We start from the raw sequence: 22,555 nt of genomic DNA, 5'->3' as shown, positions 1-22,555 counted from the left end.
AAGGGGACTTGTATGTGGGAAAAGATTGCTTTCCTTATCAACTTTCAAGCATATTTTCCAGGCAGACACCTCATATTCTAAATAGACATAATAATTTATGGGTTGGTGTGATTTCCCCCTACAGATGGGACTGACGATATGTTTTTGGCTTAAGAATGACTTAATTAACTCAAGCAGTTTCCTGTGCACACCATCACACTCAATTCAAGCCATCAACTAGTGTGGAATTAGTTGAATCATTCAGTCAGAATACCCTGAAAATTCTCAACATCACACTTTCTAAGAAATTATTTCTATAGTTTACCACTGCCATGGTAGTCAGTACAAATTGTAAGTATTAGACTGCCCCCCCCCCAGATATCTGAAAAGCAAAAATCTGAGGTCTATGTAGGTAATACTAATTATGGGTACAGAATTATTTTTATGAAAGACTCAAAGAAAGTTGGGATCTGTACAAATCGTAAAAGCATGGCCCCAGCAGAGGAAGATCTGAGACTTCTTGACCCTTGAGATAACATTAAGAGTTTCTCTGTCATTTGTGCCTGCTTCTGCTAAGTGATGCTCTCATAAATAGTACCAATGAGTGTCTTTTTGACACTGGCATTTTTGAGTAGACCCAGCTCTAGCACTGATATAATGATATATAAGTGGTAAGAAGCAATAGTTTATGTTCATCATAATGCATTCTGGTAGACTTAAAGTCAATTACCACTTGACATTCAGAAAATATCCTCCTACTTGCAAGTGCAATGTTTCTGTCTTAGTCAACTCAGGGTGCCCTAACAAAATACTATAAACTACATAACTTAAACAACAAGAATTTATTTTCTTGCCGTTCTGGAGCCTGGAAGTCCAAGGTCAAGGTGCCAGCAAGATTACATCCTGGCAGAAAGAGGGGAAGAAAGAGAGCATTTTGTGCTTTTGTGCCCCTTGTTATAAGGCCACTAATTCCATTGTATGGGTCCCACTCTTATAATCTCATCTAAAACTAATTACTTCCCCAAAGCCCCATCTCCAAATACCATTGCTTTAAGGGTTAGGGCTTCAACATATGAATCGTAATGGAGGTTGAAAGGGCACAGTTTAGTCCATAGCAGCTTCATAATACTATTTCTGAGTAAGGAATAAAATAGTTATTCAGAGTGTAAGTTTTGTAGAAAAGGCACCTGGAAGGAGTAATGAAGTAATGGAGGTTCAGCCAAGAGGTATGGGGTACAGGTGAAAGGGCTTCATGGTGACCTACACAAATGTATAGACACACACACACATACACACACAATGATTTCATACCATGACATCTGGTAAATTCCCTCAAATGCAAGTCTTGATCCTTAAAATAAGAAACAATATAGAATGAGGTTATAGTTCAATGGTAAAGAATTTGCATGTAAGGACTTCATCCCCACCACCACAAAAATAAGCAAAATAATGTACTTAACCTATTTGTTGATTATTTTAGGGAAAAATCTTGGTGTTTTAAAATAATGCCACATGACGATGACATGAAGGGACAAAGTGGAACTCACTTATCAAGTATTCTTTTACATCTTTCTGCTTGACCTTTAGACCTGAAATTTTGAACTTACAAAGAAAACAACCAAACAAACAAAAACTGGAAATTACTGCCTTGGTTCTCTGGTTCTATTGTAATGACTGTCCTTGGGGCAATGATGGTCTAACATCTAGTAGTTCTATTGGGGAAAGGCTAAGGGAATAAAAGAATATGAGAGAGGACCACATAAACTAACATCTGGTTCAATGTCAAAGGTAGCCTAATAATTATTGGAGCACCTATTAAAATAATACTTATAAGAATAATACTTATGAGAAACAGGATTTAGCAACTGAGGTAAATAATTATTGTTAAATGAATCATAAAATTAAGTTTGTCCTAGAGTCCTTCAGGTTTCCCCAATCCTTATCTCAGTTTTTTTCTATGAAAATCCATTAACAAGTTTTATCTGCAAGGTGAAATTTTCATCATTTGATTGCTGTGAAAAGCAGTGGTTTGCTTACAACAAAGGTGACATTTTGCTCCTAATCAAGTAAGAGAATAGCAATGTAAGGAGCTGTTATCTTGGTGTCGAAAATTGGAGCCTGTGCATCTCTGACAAGGAAAGTATTTGCAGCTGTTGATCTTAGGGGAGATTTAGAGATGGAAGTTAGTGTTTTCTTGCTAACTTCTCCTTCACCATAATGATATGAATTAATTGTAAACAATGCAGAAGTTTTTGTGAATGAAAATTATCTATATATACAAAGATCTGGAAGAAAGTAAATTTAACTGCTGCTGAAGATAAAGTTTTTCCTAGGAAGTGGGTAATACTACATTTTTCTTTCATTATTTTCTGCATTCTTTTTTTGGTACCAGGGATCAAACTCAGGACCTTGCGCTTGCGAGGCAGGCAGTGGAACTGAGCTAAATCCCCAGCCCCCAATAAACATTTAATCATTTAATGACATATATAGATATATATATATGTTTATCATCAATCAGAAACCCCAAGGATCTAGTACAAAACATAGTAAAATTGAGTTTGAATTTATTTTTGCTACTATATTTTGAGGAGCTTAAAAATAGGTGGCTTATTTTACTGAGAAAATAATGCAATTCTCAATATTAATTGACTAAATGAGCTAAAGAAATATAATTCAGGAAAAAATACTGTGTATAACTAGAATGTGAAATTTATAATGTTTTTCTTTCACATCTCCGCTGCCTCTGGCATTACAGTATAGTAGGATATTTTTTAGATTAGTTCTCAAGTGATTTTTACATGGGAAAACCTCTAACTCTTTAGATTCACAAATTCCACACACTTACAGCCTCAAAGCACTATTAAATGGGTACTGTATTTTTAAACTTCAAATACATGCAAATAGCTCACATTTCAACCTAGCCTACTAAATGGATAATTGGACAGACATCAGGAATACACATCCTGGATGTCTTGAGGACACCTGCAAGAACACATAAAGAATCCCAGCCCCAGACCATACTGTGTCTTACTCTTTGAGTGCCCATATTCCCTTCTGAGGGTGTACATCTTTCCGCCTAACAAGCTTTTGAATGCCTTTCATTGATACATCTTGCAATTCTTTTATGTGACGTAAGTCAGTGAACCTCAGCCTATCCATGGGTAGTGTGAGTTGAGGTCCCATTTCTCCTTTGGGGTACCTCCTTGGCCCTTTTCCAGTGATAGAAACACCTGAATTAGAATATGTCAATAATGATATTAGAAATAGAAAGGGAAATAACTAAAATTAAGAAAATTAGAAAATATGGCTCTTGATGGGCCCACATGTCAAAAGAATCTGGCTAGCAGTCATAAATCCTTGTAATGAAAACTACATAATTACAGGTGTGGAATATATAGGGTTGTTTTGTGTTGTTTTGGGCCTTGAACTCACTATGTAGCACAGGCTGGCCTCGAACTCACAGTGATCCTCCTGCCTCGGCCTCCCAAATCCTGGGATTACAGGCAGGCACCACCACACCTGGCTGGAATATATAGAGATTGCAGAAATGAGCCACTACCATATCAGGATACCAAACTTTTCATTTATCAGTTTGCTTGTGTGCAAAGTGCCTGGGAATTCCTGTACCCTATATGTGGTATAATCCTCCTTAATATGTGTACTTATTCCTTTATCCTAGCCCTTCATAGTTCAACCTGCCCTACTTATTAGGATTCTGGAAACTATCTGCAGGTTTCTCTCACCTGTCAGGATGGATTTCATGGTTGAATTTTCCCAAAGAATAATGTTCATGTATATTGACTTGGCATTGTATTACCAGGGCTAGGAACATTCTCCCTTGATTAAAAGAAAAAAATTTATAATAATTATTTTTATATATTACCTTCACTAAATTAACTCAGTATTGTTTAGAATGTCGATGTCAGATGTACACACAAATAAGAAGTTTATAAAGAAGATTTCCCAAGTAGCATTTTGATAATAGAGTAAAGGAAAAGAAAGGAAGATACTAAATATTTTGCGCAGAATAAAATTTAACAATTCAGAATAAATCTCTGCAAGAAGTTGGCAATTGGGTCAGGGGTGTAGCTCAGCAGCACAGTGCCTGCCTGGCAAATGCAAGGCCCTGAGTTTGATCCCTGGTACTGAAAAAAAAAGAAGTTGGGGGACGGGGATTTAGCTCAGTGGTTCCACCACCTGCCTCACAAGTGCAAAGTATCAAGTTCGATCCCTGGTACCAAAAAAAAAAAAAAAAAGGAGTTGGCAATTGTGAATTGTGTAAAATTAACTATAAACTCTAGGGGCTCACAGACTCTTCTGTAGTCAATCTGATTCCTCCAAAGGTGCTCTCAAAGAGCCATCCTTCCCTCTTTGGTAAATAAATAAAAATAAAAAGACCACTAATCAATGGGTATACAGGACATTTGAAATGTGTATTTCATGAGAAATTAGGGCCTTTGATCTGAACCAGAGACTTCTTGACTTCCCTATGGATAATATTATTTTTCAGAATATGATATAACTTGAGTATATAGTAACCTATCAAAGTTAGAAGCCAAATTAGGGCAATAATAGTCACTCCAAGTCTTAGCATTCCTTTAGAATAGGGTGATTTTTTTTCAGAACCTTACGTGCTTGTGACTGAAAACAGCTTTTATGAATAAGAATAAGGCAGATCAATATCTTGTTCTCAAGGGGCCAGTTTCTCATTCTATGTAACTAGAGAAATCAAATTACACATGAAGACCATGTTCCCCAGGGAAGCTGCTTACACAGGTGAACTTTCTGATAGTGCTAGTGAAATTGAAATTCTAAATCCAGCTATGTTGATTGAATTTAACATACCATAATGGGCATACACAACATTTTAGTAAGTTTTATTTAAGTAAGGGAAACAAACACAAATAATGCCATTGAAAGGATTACTTGACCTCCAAACACATACAACTGAGAAAATGTAAAAATGCTCTCTACACCAAGAATCTCTCGTCCATTTAATGTAGCATCATTTGCCTCTGGCAGTTAACATATTAACAGCTGATTTTAATAAATTATTGTATGTGTCAAAATGTTCTTTTCTAATATCTGCCTTAAATATGTCTATTTGTGTGTGAGAGAGCTTAATTTTTTACTATATTAGTTAATAAAAAACCTATGAGTGAAATGTTTTCTTACCTCCTATAGGTAGGAATAAATCCATGAAATTCTCAGGTAGTAATAGCCAAAATGAAAAGGAACCAAATAGCCCGTCTAGTTGTGGTCATAAAGAACAACTAATGAACTTTCAGGTTTTTATATGATAAAGAGTCTACAACTCTATAAGATTAGTCAAATTTAAAACAACATTGAGGGGCCGGGGATTTAGCTCAGTGGTTCCAGAGTCTGCCTCGAGTTTGATCCCCGGTACCAAAAAAAAAAAAAAAAAAAAAATTGAATACAAAATCAGGTTTGAAAGCCTTGCCTTTTAAATAACTAAATGAAAATTTTAAGTGTCAAACTTATAAATCCAATCTAGTTCAAATCCAGTGCTATCATGACTTCTCATTTACAATGTAATTAATTGGTAAATTGACAGATGGCATAAAAATTAAGACTTCAGGGCCGGGATTTAGCTCAGTGGTTCAGGCACCTGCCTTGCAAGCGCAAGGTCCCGAGTTCAATCCCCGGTACCAAAAAAAAAAAAAATTAAAACTTCATTTCTCTCTCTTTTTTTTCCCAAGATAAATGTATTATGACCAGAGAAAACAGAAAATTCAATGTATTAAATATGTCTATTTTAAAATCTCAAGTTATTGCTCCTAAATACACTATAATCAACTAGTTTAAAGAACATTTTCCTTCCTTTACTGCGACTACCACTTGTAATATTTTCCTAAGTCTACTTTAACAAGTTTCTCCAAATTTAGTGACTTAAACCAATACCAATTTATTATCTTTCAGCTATGAAGGTCAGAAATCCCAAACAAATCTCTTTGTGCTAAAATCAAGGTGTTTGCATGACTGCATTCCTTCTAGAGGATGCAGCAATCCTTGGCTTGTTGCCCCCCTTTCATCTTCAAATCTAGTAATACAGGACAAGTCTTTCTGACATAGAATCATCTGATCAATCTCTCTCTCTCTCTCCCTCCCACACACACTATGCAAATTTTGTGATTCGTCAGATATTGCAGAATAAGCACCTCAGATTATCAACCTTAATTTCATTACCACCCTCTTTTTTGTCATGAAACCTACCACATTCATAGATGCTGGAAACTGGTTTGTAGACATTTATGGGGTGGCCATCATTTTGACTACTGTGACACTGTAGTATTTATTGTTTTATATATTCTCATACTCATTTTTAAACTAAAATATGTTTCAACTTTAAAAGGTCTCTTTGTATATTATAATCTGCTATGGGTTGGATTGTGTTCTCCAAAAAATATATGTTGTAGTTCCTATTCTCTGACTATGAATGTTTCTTTATTTGAAAATAAGATATTTGCAGATGTATTTAAGATGAGACCATTCCAGTGGGGCCTAATCTAACTATTGCCTTTATAAGAAGAAGAAAACATCATGTGACATGTAGACAGAGACAAAATGCCATATAAAAATTCAGGGAGAGGGCCGGGGATTTAGCTCAGTGGTTCCTCCGCTTGCCTTGAAAGCACAAGGACACGAGTTCGATCCCTGGTACAAAAAAAAAAAAAAAATACAGGGAGAATGCTGTGTAGTGACAGAGATAGGAATTGGAGTGATGTATGTACAAACCAAGGAATGTCAAGGACTGACAATCACCACCAAAAGCTAGGAAGAGGCAAGGAAGGATTCCCCTATACCAGTTTTAGAGGAAGCTTGGCCCATCAATACTTTGATTTTGGTCTACAGAACTGTGTGCTTTAAATCACACAGCTTTGCCCTAAGAAACTCATACATACTCTTTAATCTTCTTATCACCCTTATCAATATGCTGTGTGAGTACCTTTTAGTCTATTGGTGTCTTTTTTTATACAATGGTAAAAAAAAGTACCCAAAGCTTTACACAAAATAGTTTTACCAAAGATGAGTTAAAATGACTTTCTGCATTTCCTTGTAGTTCTCTTGTTTAGACATGTACAAATTTTATCTTTTGACAATAATTTTTGCTGCATTATAAGGTCTTACAGCTCCTAGTCAAGCCTATATTGTTCTCTATAGGCTAAATAAAATTTAACTCAGGACCTTTGCATGAGTTCTTTCCCCAGCCCTTTTTAATTTTTTCTTTTTAATTTTGAGGCTGGAAGATAATAGAACCACAGAAGACACTGCGTCAGTTACTTACTCTCACTAAGTTGCCCAGGCTGGTCTCAAATTTGTGATCCTCCTGCCTTAGCCTTCTGGAGTTCTGGGATTATAGGCAAGTGCCACCACACTCAGCTGAAGTCCACTTTTGATATTGGTATTGTTTAAAGAGATCTATGCAAGCAAGGCACAGTTGTAAGAACAATGAGAAAATATAAAGATGATAAAAATATTACTTCATGGTATAATGACTTTATTTCTGATAAATTAAACATCTTCAGAGCATCTTACCCTGAATGAATTTTGTCTGAGGACTGCCAGACACACATGGGAGCTTCTGGAAGAGATGTGTGTGTGGTAGTGTGGTATGCCCTGCCCTGGCTGATATAACTGAAGGGATGCCCAACACATTCTCTTTCCTAGGAACTTGGAATTGGGGTGCAGAGTTATTTGATCTGTGTGTAGAACTAAATAGATGGAAAAAGGAACTGTAAATATCAAAGGTGCATTACTTCTGGGCTCATGGAGAAGTGGAGAAGCCAATGTGCAATGTAAGAAAATGAAACTGACAAAGAAGCAGACTCCATGGGGCTTCAGAATGAGAGTAAGTAACTGAGGCAATGTCTTCTGTGGTTTCTAATAGTTTCCCTCCTCTGGCTCACCCTCCCATGTGACTTACTGATTTCCCGCCTTTTTTACTTAACTTGCTATGAATTGTGTAATTCAGTTGTAACTGTCGGAATGTTGACTAAAACAAGGGAAATTAAATAAAAAGGGATAAGACAAACTAGTAAGTAAAGAACATCTTAGATAAGTAAAATGTATATAAAGAACACTTAAACATGCATGATTGAAAAAAGTTTATGAATGCAAGTGGGATTCAGAGCTAGAAAGAGTTGAATCATTTGGTGGACATGATGGTGTCAGTGACGGTTTTGAGTAAAACAGTGACATGATAATAAGCATTGACAGCTACTGAGTGCTGAGTGTCAGTGCTGATGTCACATTATGTGCATATTTTCATTCATTCATAACTATCATAGGTTGTTAAATTATTACTATCCACAATGGGCTGGGGATTTAGCTCAGTAGTTCCGCCGCCTGCCTCACAAGCAGAAGGATCCCAGTCCAATCCCCAGTACCAAAAAAAAAACCCCTCCAATTATTACTATCCACAATGCAAACAAGGAATTAGGGAATGAGAGATAAAATGACTTGTCCAATCCCCCATACTTAGCTCACCCCAGATTAGGGAGTTCAACTCTTTCTGAAAAAAGTTTAACTATGCTACTATAAAAATAAGTAATCCTTTAGAATGACAGCTCTAGCAGGTACCTTGTGGCCAGAACCCCTGGGAGTGCACTCTGGGCAAGTATGGATCTTGAGAAACCAGCTCTCTTTGGAGCAGTTGGAGGCAAGTGAGTCCAGGCTCCCTAGTCATCCAGAGGCTCCCAGAGGGGATCCTCCTTGAAGCTGCATAAGCTACAGGATATGGTGGTCAGGCTGTGTGTTCTTCAGTTTCTTCCTTGCCCTTCTTGGCTAGCGCCCAGGATCCAAGGTTCACAGAAAGGACCTGAATCAGCACTAGGGTGGGAAACGGTGCTCTCCACCCTCAAATGGAAATGGTACAGAAAACAGATGTCTTCAGTTTAATTAAGGACCATGGGTTGGCCAAGTTTCCCTCACAGCTGCAGAAGCTGAAGAGCAACCTTAGGACCATCAATCTGTCCAACAACAAGATTGAGAGTCTGTGCTGATAGGGAACTTCACTATGTTGAAGAGCCTCACCCTAAACACCAACAAACTGTTCTACCTGATGAGTTAAGCAGTCTGAAAAAAAATTGAGACACTTAGCCTAAATAACAATCATCTGAGAGAACTGCCATCCACTTTTGGGCAGCTCTCTGCCCTCAAGATCCTGAGCCTCTCTGGGAACCAACTGGGAATACTAATCTCTCTAAGAACCAGATTTAGTGTACACCTGACCTAGTACGGAGGAGTTGGAGTTCATTGAACTCAACCTCAAACAGAACCAGGTATCTCAGCTCTCAGTAAAGCTATCTGCTGCCCTCACTTTAAAGTTCTTCTCCTGGAAGATAACTGTCTTGAACTTAGTATGCTTCTACAGAGCATCCTCAGTGATTTCAAGATCTGTCTGCTCACCATGGAAGGCAATCTTTGTGAAATAAAGACACTTCAAGAACTGGAAAGCTATGATAAGTACATGGAGAGGTTCACAGCCATCGAGAAGAAATTTGCATGTTGTACTCCAGGTCCATGGGAACCTTACAGGACACTAACTCAGAACTTCAGTTGGAAACTGGCTGCATCACAAGCTCCTGTTGTTGAGGATATCTGCAATAAGAAGACAACACTCCAAGAGGTCATACTACATTCAGTAACCTTCTTTCTTGTCAGGGCTATGTCACATGAGCAAAAGGAAAAGAGTCAGAAGACATGTAGAATGCTTCACCTTGAGTCAAGGGTAGGGCAATGGACAGTGTTGCTCTTCAACGCCAGCACCTAGTTGTATTTATTAGTTGAGGGGTGCTGCCTGCTAATCTAATAGCTGCACCACAGCTTGGATGCTTAATTTCAATAGGAGCTTTCATAAAGTCAGCTGCCATTCCACCTCTGTGTTCACACGTCATACTTTTATGAAATTCATGTAAGTTGTAAGAAGCTGCTGTGGTTAACCTAAGGCTTAACTATTTTATTCCAGTTTATCAGTTCAGGTGCTGTGGTCATACTTGTAATTTGGGATATACTTATGTGACTGTCTTGATTAAAGTGTGCTTTATCAGAGAAGCACCAATACCACACTAAAAGATGTTCCCAAAGGCTGCAGTAGCAATTTCTTTACTTTTGCTGGTGCTTTATTGGTGGAGGGCTCTGAAGAGCTAAAACTGTATGTGTGACCCTTATAAGATTTAAAAGAGATTTTTTTTTTTTGGTGGTAGCAGGGATTGAACTCAGGACCTTGTGCTTGCAAGGCACGTGCAGCGCCACTGAGTTAAATCCCTGGTCCCTAAAAGAGATTTTTAATAATCAAGATTTTCTTGAAGCTTTATTTAAAAATTATGCCTTATTTCTGGTAAACTTTTCCCTTTTTTATATTTGTAACTCTACTAATAAAATTACCTTCAGGAAATCACTGCTACAATATTTTAAAATGAACTTTGTTGCTGGAAAAATAAAAGGAGAGTAGGGGGAGGGGAAAAAAGAAGATAATTGAAATGTGTTGTGTACATGTACCTTCCCCCTACAGTGAATGTAGTCATTATGTAGTGCAAATAGTTAGTAATAAAAGTAAAAAAATAACCTATGCTTATCAAGTTTATTCTTTGAAGGAGGATAATTCTTTACAAAATAAATTTTTAATAAAAAAACAAAGAATGACAGCTGTAGCTAAAAATCCTTAATACAAAAGGAAGAGTCAGAAGGTAAAAAGACAATAAATAAAGCTTACTCCAGGAGAGATTTATGATGAGAGCCACTGAAGAATCACATTTGGAATGAGGAAAAGAATTGATATAAAGATTTTATTGGTAAATCTGAACCCAGATGGCACATAAAGGGAAGGGAAAGGAAAGAGTCAAAGCTGAATTCAGGTTTGGGACCTAAAACTTGGAAAGATGATAATGCCCTGAACAGATACAAAAAAGCTAGTATAACTCTTAGCTAGGGGCCTATGCTCTAGATCTAAAGTGTACTCCAAAGACTCATGGGTTCAGATCAAGTTGATTGGACCAAGGGCCATTATGCTCATCCATGGATGAATCCACTGATGAATCCAGAGTTAATTGTGCGTTAGAAGGTGAAACCTGGTCAGGAGAGGCTTTTCACGGAGGTGTGTGACCTGGAAGAGTATATCTCTCTCCCCAATTCCTCTGTCCTCTCTCTACTCCTGACCATCATGACATGAGCAACTTTTCCTCTGCCCAGGTCCTTTCATCATTCCCTGTCTGCCTTGGAGCTGGCTGAGTTTGGACTGAAACATCTAAAAACCATGAGTCAAAATAAACCTCTCTTCCTTTAAATTTTGAGACTTGGGTGTTTTATCCTAGTGACAGGAAAGTGACTAAGACATGGGGTGAAAGGAAGAGTGGGTGGAGATCTTAATGAATTCATATGTAATTGAAATGCTGACAAACATCAGGAGAGACTGTCCACCAAGCAAGTACGTACATAGTTACGTGAAGTTGTAGCTTAGGAAAATTTCAGGCTAGAGATATCAATTTAGAAATCATACTCATAAAAATAAAAATCAAGACCATGAAAGTGGATGAGATTGCCAAAAGATGGTGTAATAAGGTTGATGGCAGAAACTTAGAAAACATTTAACAGCCAGAAGGAACTTCTAGTAAGACTCAATATTATAGAAATGTCTTATATTACTAGAACCACTCACTATCTTAAGCAACTATAATAGAAGTTCAAGTTTTAAGGCTCCTAGAAGATATGACTCCCAAATAGAAACTTAAATTTCCACAGAACAGTGGTAAATATGGCAAAAGGAAATCATTATCCAAAATATTGTAATTGTATAGAAAATGGCTTTATGAGATCAAAGGTAGAAGTGATAAGCTTGGGCTTTGTTCATGAAAGTCTTCACTGTAGATTTTATGGATGACCTACATTGCAGATTGCAAAGCATATATAATAACCTGCAATCATCTTTACCAGATTAAGATGCTTTTCTCTTACTATGCTTCAGAGGGAGAGCATTTAGAATAACTGTGAGAGTTTATAATGCAAAATAAAAACAAACAAAAATTTTACAGGGAATTAATGTTGGTGAATTACTGTTTAAAAATGTAGTCTTTTTCAGACAGAAACCGAGAAATAGGGACACATAAAAGGAAACAAAAAAGGAAAAGAGGAAGGAAGGAAGAAAAGAAGGAAGGCAAGAAGGAAGGAAGGGAGGGAGAGGAAGGGAGGAGAGAGGGAACTGAGGTGTTGAATATGCTAATTAGCTTGATTATGATAGTTATTTCTCAATGTATACACGTAGCAAAACATCATTGTACACCTTTACTACAGCCAATTTTTGCTAATATATATCAACAAAGCTGGAAAAAATAAAATGAAAAAGAATAGTCTTTAATTCCCTTATAAATATCTCAAATATAAAAGATGCCCAATACTCTAAAAGACTGCATTTCTCATAAAACTAGTTTCCATAATCATAGCCTTATAACTTCAAATAAGTAAGTACAGAGCAGCTTTTAATAATTTCATCAGGAGCAATACATACTGATCCTTTGGAAGTTAAGTTTTACTTTAATCTTGGAAATTCATTAGAAGCACATTTGATTTATTTTGAAGTCCTAGTTTTATGCATTTGACAGGGAAAGGAAACAAATTTCTCAGTTTCTTCTTTCAGTTTTACACCCCTGCTGCGTTGTGCCAGTCAGAGCTCAGCAAGAGATGATTCTTGCTTTCTAAATGATACACCGCTGCTGCAGCCAGCTGAGTGCTGAGTGTTCATGAGTCTTGTTACTTTCTGTACTTGCAATACAATGGATCACTGAGGATGGAAATTCTGTAGTAGAAGTGACAGCATGATGCAGCCATCCTGAGCTGGTCATTGTGGTACATGCAGCACTCAAAAACAAACAAACAAACAAAAGATACAGGCCTCCTAAGGTAAAGGAAGTCATCTCCTTGGATCTCTACATACTTACAGTATAAAATAAGTAATTTTTAATAGGAATCTAGACATTTTCCCTTGTGTCACTAATTCAAAAAGGGAATGATAAGCCAGAAAACCATTCTATTGGCAGAAATTCTAAAAAGAAAGAAACATTAGCCATGTGTTTTGTTTTGTTTGGGCTCTGGAACCCAGGGCCTTCACACTGAGCTATATTCCCAGATTTTATTATATTCTTTATTTTGAGGAAGGGTCTCACTAAGTTGCTAAGTTGCCCAGGTTAGGCTTGCACTTAAAATCCTTCTGCCTCAGCCTCCCAGAGTTCTAGGATTATAGGCACATGCTACCACGCCCAGCTTAGCCCTGTATTTATACACATCTATTGATTTAAGAGGATAAATTGTCGCCTTTGTGGTACATATTAACATCTAAGTTAATAAGTAATTTCAAGTACAGACTACTAATGGAATTTCATATTAGTAATATGTAGGGTTAATAATTTTTAAGACTGTCCAATTTTAATTGATAATATTATTTAAATATTATATTGCGTAGTATTGTACACCGATAAATCCAGGACTGTGAGAGCTGATGCAGGATTACGAATTGAAGCCTAGTCTGAGCAATTTAGGGACTTAGTGAGACCCTATCTCAAAATTTAAGAAAAATTAAAAAGAGGGCCAAGGATTTAGCTCAGTGGTTCTGGTGCCTGCCTCACAAGCACAAGGTCCTGAGTTCAATCCCTGGTACCAAAAAATAAAAAAAAATTAAAAATAAAGAGAGGCTGGAGATATAGCTCTGTGGGATGACACTGGGTTCAATTCCTACTCCCAAAATAATAGTAATACTAAGAAGTAGCTTTGAACAAGTCAAAAGTTGCTTAATTTGACTCAAAATTTAAGAAATGGTTATCAAAATGAGATTATTTTGAAACTATTAAAATATTTAAAAAGTTTAATAGACCAGTCTTGCCTCTCAGTCTCCCAAGTAGCATGTACCACAACTCATGATATCATCATTTTAAAGTGGTTCGTGCCCTATTGGTGGGTGGAGTAAGGAGGATGTTGAAGCATTTTTTTATTAAATTGGTAAGGGCCTTGCAATAGAGAGAAGAAAGAAAGCAGAACTAGACACCAGAGGCCTAGAACAGTATGACTTGAAAGACCCTAGAATAACTGTTTCAAATGCCGGCTTCCCAGGGCCCAGCCTCGGGCTGCTAAATCAGACTTTCTGGAGTTGTGGCCTAAGAATCTGCATGTAAGTCAAATTGTCTAAGTACTCCTTACACAGGATAAATTTCAAAAAGCTGTGGTCTAAGATTATTCCCACTCTGAAGAATAATTCCTACCTGGAATCAGAAATTATATTTTCTCCTTACATTTCTAGAATGGTAGTAAGGGCTCTTATTAAACGTGTATTAGATGCTAGTGGTAAACTCATGGTGAAGAAACTGAAAAAAGAATCAATCATATTATGAAAACAATTAGATTGAAAATTTAGAATCTCTTGAGGAAATGATTTTAAAAATCAATATTTTGACAAAATATAACAACAATGATAAAATTAAATGAAGCCTGAAGCACAGATTAAGTTTGAGAGATAGCTGGAGCCCATGCATTTGTAGTTCATCCACTAGAGTGTAACAAAAGGGCATACATCTTGTCTTCTTTTGATTATACTTATGTTATATTCCCTCCTCCCTCCTCCCCAGCCCCTGATTGCTGCAATCAAACCCAGAAATACATGCTAGGCAGGGTCTCTAATACCAACCTACATCTCCGTATTTTTTTATTATCGATAATTTTATTGATAAAATGTTTCCTATAATATTTTAAAGGCATTTGTAAATAAGATCCTGAAGTTTAGAAGGGATCTATTCTTTCTATATATGTATACTGAATTTAATTTAATTTAATGGACATTTATTGGCTACTTATTACACTACAACATGCCAAAGCCCATTAGAAAGGGGAGACTGCATATAAGATACAGTCCCTGGCCTCAGAGAGCTTACAGTTGTGACTGTAAGCTCTACAGTGATTACACTAAATGACCAAAGTCAAGTAAAAAAATACAGTAAACAATAGGTCAAAGCTATGGGATTTTGGGAGTGTTTATTTGAATGGGAAGGGACCTAACAGGAAGCAAAACTAGTAAGTCAAATCTGCTTTGGCTATAAATATTGCACCCAGATTTTTACTCCACCTGCACAGAACAGAAAAGTCTTCGCTAAGTAGATCTGGTTACAGAGAACTCAAAAGGAGGATTTAGGGAGAGGAACAATGAGTAAATGAACATTTTTGTAAAGGTGTGATAGAAAGTGCTTGCTGGGGTTGATCTTTGCTCAAAATACAAATAGAATATTAAATGCTCAAATTTGCATTATTATTGCTGTTATATTGAAGAATATGTCTAAGAATCATGGAAATAAAATATTTCCAAGTTCATCATTCACCAACAGTCCTATCTTTCTAAAATTCAAACGCCACAAAGATGAAATGCTCTGATATTTTACTATCACCAGGCTTCTGACAAATGGTATACAATGATTAAAATGTAGAAATACAGGAAAGGTACTTTATATATTTCTCTCTTTGTCGGAGAAGTGCTATGACTCAGCTCAAGGATTTGCTACAGAAATTGTATGTACTGCATTTATGCTTCTAAAAGCTTTATTTTGTTATTATTTTCATGTTGATTAATTTAGAAGTTTGGAAAATTGAGGTCTCCCACCCCAACTACTACTGAGGACTGAACCCAGGGACCTTCTACCATTGAGCTACATCCCCACCCCTTTTTGATTTTTAAATTTTGAGACAGGATCTCCATATGAAGCCCAGGCTGGCCTTGAATTTGCTGTCTTCCTGCATCAGCCTCCAGAGTAGCTGGGGTAATAGTCTTGGGTCATCGGGCCCAGCAAAGGCAGTCTTTAAAATGTTATTATTCATGTTCATTTTGCATTTGGCTTTTCCTCATAAAGGGAAAAATCCAAATAGACAATAAAAATACCTGTCCTCAATGATCTGTTCGTATATGCCTTTTCATTTTAACTCAAGTACTAACATTAATCCTCTTAAATGTGATCTTGTGCTTTCGGATTCATTTCAATATTCAATCCAGCACCTGCCTTTTGTTTTCAGCATTTTGATTCCTTTGCTCTTTCTCTCAAAGAAAATGTCTTCGTTGGAAAAGTGTGGTTTGTTTTGAACAGAGTCTATAGCGCGGCGATCCATAGTCTCTCCGAGTCCAAGGGCACAAGACAGATTCCCAGACGCTGGAGGGACTTTCTATTGGACCAAACTCCAGACTCCGGCCCTCGAGTCCTCACGTCTGAGATCCAGAGGCTGCAGGTCTGAGGCCCAGCCTCCCAGCCCTTTGGAAAGCAGCAGTCAGAGTGTGCCCAAGACCAGGCAGCAGTGTCGCGTTGCGGCCTCAACGACACAGACTCGAGCATCCGCTCCTGGAGCTGTTTCTGGAGGCCTCAAGCCCCGCCATGCCCTGGAGAGGCTTCAAAATTTCTCAACCCGGAGGTCCCGGCAGGGCTGTGCTCCTGGGCCCGGAGGCGCAACTACGCTGAGGGTTTGATTCGCAGCGTTGGCTGGAAAAGCTTGGGCAGCAAATGTCAGCAGCCCCTGGGCTCTGGCACCTGAATGCGAGCAATCGCGCGGCTGTAGGGCGATCGTGCTACAGGCCGCTGCCTGGGAGCCGAGCCTGCCCTCGGCTGGGTGGGAGGCGCAAACAAGGCTGGCGGAGCTGAGCCGGGAGAAATGGTGCCGGCTGGGTCTCAGGCTTCTCGGCCCCCCGGGGCTGGGTGAGGGCCGCGGAAGGGAGGGGCTCGTTCTTCCTCCCCGCGCGCTAGGGCAAGGGTCGGACTGCCCAGCTTCTTCGGGCTGGGGTGGGGAGGATCGGCCAAGCCTCAGCTCTAAGCGATTTTTCGTTTCCAAACGCCGCGATCGCTGAGTCCCTGGTGCGGCCCCCTGGCTCTGCGGCGCCTGCTTGCTGTAGGCAGAAAGCTCCCTCCCTGTTTTCAGACCTTGCTATTTCAGGAATTACAGAAAGAGTCCACCAGTGTACTTGCCCTGGGGAAATCAGGGGTGCAGCCTGACAGAGCCGGGTGCAGCAGGCGCGAGGGGCCCGGAAGCAGACTCGTCTGTCTCCTCCCCCTAGTGTCTCCCCAGCTTTCTTGACCTCAGGGTGAGGGTAGCAGTCATGTCTGGCTCCCAGATATACAGTACTCTGAAATCATGTTTCCTGGGAGTGAAGGCCCCAAGCCTACAGCAGCGGCGCTGTGTCCAAAATGGTCTGGTACTTGCTTCGCAGATATCGGCTTCTCCAGAGGAGAAAGTCACTTGGCCTCGGAGCTTATTCTTGTTTTATGGATCGAGCCTCTGATTTCTCCCAGTAACTTCTTAGTAATGGGTCATGTTTGTGTGGGAGGGGTGTGTGTGGGGGGAAGAGGTGGGAATGTGTGTGCTCCATATAAACTAGATAGTTTGGTAAAGCACAAATGTAATTAGGTATTGTCAGGTGTACTTGTTGAAACACCATTTTTATGGATAACAATGAGATTTCTGGATCCCCAAAATAGATCTGTCAAGGGATACTATTTCCAATCCTTGTCGTTTAATTATAAAACAAAACCTGGACTTTGTTGTGAAGAGGTCTGTTGGACATCTAGTCCAACTAGATAACACGTTAGACTACTTTGATGTTCTAAGTTGAATCTATATGCATTTTCTTTTTCTTTTCTTTCTTTTTTTTTTTTTTGGTACCAGGGATAGAACTCAGGATCTTGCGCTTTTGAGGCAGGCACCAGAACCACTGAGCTGAATCCCTGGCCCTACATGCATTTTCATTAAACAACACTTGTTTGTATTGCTATTGCTGGTCATTTCCCCACTGAACTGTTTCCTCAAGGTAGGGATAGTTTTTATTCATCTCTAATTTTCCTAAGCCAAATACTTTCTGAGAATATTAAGTATTCAACATGCAAATATTAATGAAATCACTCCCAGTTCCTGGGGGCTCTAAACATTCTACCACAAGCAAAGGAAAAGGAATGGAGGAACACGGAGGCAGGCTTCAAAGACCAGATAAATGTGAAGGACAAGGTGGTCCAGGCTGACAGACATTTATCAGACAGTAAGAGTGCTCAGAAGCAATTTCCTAATCAAGTCTCCTCAGTGATAGGCTTACCTGTGGGCAGGAGGTAAAAATGACCTATAGTTTCAGTGATTTTTATTTACTTATTTACTTCTGAGATGCAGAGATCCAGCCCAGGGGCTCATGCATATACATACTCTACCACTGAGCTGCATACACAGACCTCACATCCAACCACCCACCCCCACACTGCCCTGGCAATTCTTTCAAACTACTGGGGTTTGTCTCTCTTTGGATACGTTCCTCTCTAACCCTCCTTGCTTTTTCCTTCTTTCTATAGAGTAGGTGTAATATAAGCCATTACACTTGAAATTAAAAAATAGCTTTGTTGCAGGGCTTGGTGGCGCAAGCCTGTACTCCTGGTAGTCTGGAGGCTGAGGAAGGAGGATTGCTCTGAGTTCCAGGCCAGCCAGGGCTACATAGTGGGATCCTGTCTCAAATAACCAAAACAAACAAACAAATAAACAAAACCAGCTTTGATAACCTTCAACACCTTATATGTCCTTGGAATTACTGTCCTTGGAATTATTTAGCTAATCTCTATTTCTCTTTTTATATTTTTCACTGTAATTGTGTGTGTGTTGTTTTTTTCTTGGTACAGGGGCTCGAACTCGGGACCTTGCGCTTGCAAGGCAGGTGCCAGAACTACTGAGCTAAATCCCGGCCCTTTCACTGTAATTGTAAGATAACATAAATTGCAATTGCAATTTTTTTTCTTTTCCGGATATCTAAACTACTTGGGAAGGTGAGCAGCAAATATTTAAAAAGCACGCAGCTAAGAGGCAGTGCCCCAGAGCAAGACTTTGGAGGCCTGGGGGGCCGGGGGCATCTGGTTTCTTTGTTACTTTTCCAGCTCTTTGTGAAACTATTGCATCCTTTCTTTTTAGCCTTTGAATGTACTCTCTAGTCTCTTCTGTAAGTAAACATTTGAATATTCTACCTTGTTAATATGTAAAACTGATACTATTTTTCATTAGGGGTTAATCACAGAGGCTCACCTTGCATAAGGCTACATTTAAAAGCTGACCACCACTGATACATTACAAAACATTGAAGATGACATAGAACATTTTCCATTAATAGCAGAATGTCTTGAAGAGTATACTGCACCTACAGGAATTATTTTTTAGATAGTAGTGCTAGAAAAATATACCTCAATCAGAACACAATAGTGAAGTCTACATACTTCATCTATATTATTGATTCTGAATTTCTGTAGACATATTTTAAGCAAAACAGGCCTCTCGTCTGCAGTACCTTAATATTAACAAAATTAGTTTTTTATGAATTCTAGGATTAAGCACTTAGATTTCTGTACTACCTCATCTACTCTTTTAATGTCAAGTATTCATTCATCCCAGTTGATAAGTAAATATGATTCAGAATGTCATCTCCATTTATAGCACGCGGCAGGAAAATGTTGCTGATGTTTATGATTCTTGACAACCTTCTTTTATTTTAGCATCAATTTCCTCTCCTCCATTACGATTTTTAATGGAGCCCTTATTGCTGTTTTTTTCCTTGACCTACTTTCTTTTGAAGCGCTTTTATATACAGTATAGGCTGCTTTGGGTGAAACAGATTAGTTGGTTATCACTCTAGACGTTTTTGTGGTTTAAAAATCATCTGGCACAACGTTCATTATATCATAGCCTGTTTGAATTCTTTTTAAAATTACGCTTTTCATGAGTTTGTTCCGTTCTTCAGACTAAAGATTAAACCTCATCTGCTCTGACCCAATTGCTATTTTTCTTTGTTGCCTCCACCCCCCCTACAGAATGTGTTTCCAGGGGAGAGGCGTACTTGGAGCTGAAGAGGAGAGTCAAGTGGGACGTGATTTGGTGCCTCATTTACTGGATTCCTCCTCTCCAGCCGGGTGAGAGAAGTCAAGAGACAATTTTGACAGATCAGACGAGGCCTCAGCTCTCACGCTTGTGGTCCATGGGTGGGTTTTGCCTTTTTCCTCTTCCCTTGCCTCTGGCCTGCCTACTGGCCAGCCGTCTATGCAAGGATTGCTACAGGCCACCGAGATCTCTCCCTGTGCCGCCCTCTTGGGGGATTAGGGCTTACGACCTTGGAAAACTCCGGGAACTGGGGAAAGCCTCACCACGACCGAGTCGCGGGAGAGGGCAGCCCCTCCCCAGGCTTTTCCCCGTCGCAGCGCCCACGTGACCGAGAGAAGCCCCCCCCCCTCTGGCCCGCCCCTTTCGGCCGCTGCGGCCCACTTCCCGCTCCGGGGTAAGTGAACCGCGGTTTTCCACACCGCCTCAGCCCCGCCCTTCTCCTTTCCCCAGCCTTCACCTCCCTCAAGCTCCCTCGCGCCACTCCCCCCCCCCCCCCCCGCGGCCCACTGGGCCCGTTGTACGTGCTCCGCGGCGGGCGAGCGCGCCCGGCACGTGACCCCGCCGAACGTGGCATTGTGTTATCACGTGACCCAGGTGCGTACGCGACGGAGCGGGGTGTGAAGATGGCGGACGAGGAGGCCGAGCAGGAGAGGTTGAGTCGCGGCGGAGGCGGTTGCGTCGCGGAGCTGCAGCGCCTGGGCGAGCGGCTCCAGGAGCTGGAGCGACAGCTGCGCGAGAGCCAGGTGCCGGCCGTGGAAGCGGCCACCGAGTACTGTCAGCAGCTGTGCCAGGTGAGGGCGCTCAGCGGTCCCCTCCCCCTTTCCCCAGCTCCGGGGGGACGAGGGCGAGTGAGCGCCTGGCGGCTGAGAGGCGGTGGTCGCTGCCTTGGCATCGTCGGCGCCGCCGCCCGGACGGGAGCGGAGAGTACGAGGAAGGAGCCTTTGTGTGGTCGCCGCTACAGTGGTGATGGTTGTCTGCAGCTCCCGGCTGGGGGCAGGGAGTTGTAGTCTGGGCGGAAAATTTCCTCTCTTCTTCCCTTCCCTGAACTCAGGACTGCGCGGTCCCTGTGGCCGAGATGCCGACTGCGAGGATCGGAGAGGGTGCGAGGCGCCTGGAGGCCGGGTCCTCTTCATCCTCGTATTGTGTACAGCGGATTGCCGTGCTCTGCTCCTGTGCTTCCCACTCCGACGGGCCTCCGCCCCCACTGGTTTGAGTCCTTTGCTTTTGCCTGGTTTCATCTGTCCCGCCGCCGGCCCCGTCCTTGCTGTTTCTGGGCCTTTGTTCGAGTTTCGCCTGGCGACTGGAGGGGTCTTTGTTGATGTACCGTGGGGCAGTCTCTGCCGACCTCTTCTAGCTGGGCGAGGCGTTCGGGAAGGGGTGGAGACAGACCTTGTCTACTCCTTCCTTTGCTTGCTTGGTGTACTGCTTCCATCATAAAGGTTGCTCTCCTTGGTGGAGAAGAGCTGTCTCTGCATCTGTCCCAGGGTCTGTTGTCTGAAGGACCTTTTCAGAGTGTTTTTTATTTGCCTTCTTGTTGAGAAGTGCAATTTCTTGCCCTTTCACCTCCACCTCACCCCGCATTTCTTGGAGTCTTCCCTATTTAGCCTCTTGCTGATGAGCGAGCGAGGACTGAGTTTCGTGCAGATCTGTGCTTTTGTCAGCTGCAGACTTTTCCTTCCTTTTCTTGCCCAAGGACACTTTACCAGTAACTGCATTCTACCCAGGTTTTAGAATGTTGGTAACATTGCCCATGACAAAAATCAGAGTTTTCGTCTGCATTTGGATTTGATCATTAGTTAAATTTGAATTTCCAAGGTGCGACTTCTGGCTCTGGTGAAGATTTTAGTTTGTCTGAAGAGTTAAAAGGCACTATATAGGTCACATTTAAAGTTAACTTTTTAGTGTACCATTACGGAGAATTTGTTTTGGAAATATTGAACTTTAGGTGGAACAATGGTGAATCATTTCAGAGTATATTACAATTTTCACTTATGGTTAGCCTTCAAATTCTGAAATATTTTCTTAAGATTGGAGAGTGGAGTACTTGATCACATACAAAAGGATTCCATTGCTGTGTGCACTTGTCACAAATTATTGATGGTTCATTATTTTAAAGAGAACTTTGTGAGTTTAAGCGGTGACTTGCCTAGAGTATATGCAATCAGAAAGCTACCCACTGAAGGTAACAGGTCTTCAAAATCAGAGATGCTTTCCTTCCTTTGAATCGTGGCCTTAAAGAATTGTTGAAATCTGCCACTTTCCCTATGCTGGAAGTACCTACTTTTCTTAATGGTTTTTAGATATGAAAATTATTTGAAATATTAAAAAATTCAGTCAAATGGTTATAATAGGAAATCTTTGATGTAGAACTACTGTATTAAGATTAGACTAGGTTCGCTTGAAGATATCTTCCCTCCACTAGTGTCTGCTGGTGATCTTAAGGCTAATTACTGTAAATACTGTTGGCCCCCGATATTTTTAAGTAGGATTAATAATTGTGATAAAATGGGATCTCATTCAAGCTGAACTTTTAAAATTTTTTATTTTATTTTTTGCGGTACCGGGGATCGAACTCCGGACCTTGTGCTTGTTAGGTAGGCGTGGTGCCACTGAGCTAAATCCCTGGCCCCAAGCTGGACTTTTTTGGAAG

General features: G+C 40.2%; 1 protein-coding gene and 1 pseudogene across 11 annotated transcripts in view; both read left to right on the top strand.

Moving 5' to 3' along the window:
- The first annotated feature begins 8,619 nt into the window (after nt 1-8,619).
- LOC101704281 (leucine-rich repeat-containing protein 57 pseudogene) lies at nt 8,620-9,772 on the top strand (annotated as a pseudogene).
- Nucleotides 9,773-16,079: 6,307 nt separating this feature from the next.
- Nucleotides 16,080-22,555, top strand: part of Znf292 (zinc finger protein 292) — an 86,306-nt gene continuing 79,830 nt past the window's right edge. Inside the window, exons 1-4 of one of the 11 annotated variants that reach the window (XM_087188037.1) lie at nt 16,080-17,815; nt 18,663-18,806; nt 19,839-20,006; nt 20,500-20,696. In XM_087188037.1, the coding sequence (XP_087044163.1) occupies nt 20,003-20,006; nt 20,500-20,696 (201 nt within the window). In that variant the 5' untranslated portion in view covers nt 16,080-17,815; nt 18,663-18,806; nt 19,839-20,002. Of the gene's footprint in view, nt 20,007-20,124; nt 20,300-20,499; nt 20,697-20,721 lie in introns of those variants that run through there. The other 10 variants (XM_087188041.1, XM_087188044.1, XM_087188038.1 and 7 more) reach the window with 10 other exon arrangements.

Source organism: Heterocephalus glaber, unplaced genomic scaffold (genome assembly GCF_053883595.1).
Source record: "Heterocephalus glaber isolate CG9 unplaced genomic scaffold, H.glaber_assembly_v1.0 deba00001523, whole genome shotgun sequence".
Classification (NCBI taxonomy): Eukaryota; Metazoa; Chordata; class Mammalia; order Rodentia; family Bathyergidae; genus Heterocephalus; species Heterocephalus glaber.
The sequence above is the reverse complement of the archived record's forward strand: the minus strand, read 5'-3'. Positions and strand labels throughout refer to the sequence as shown.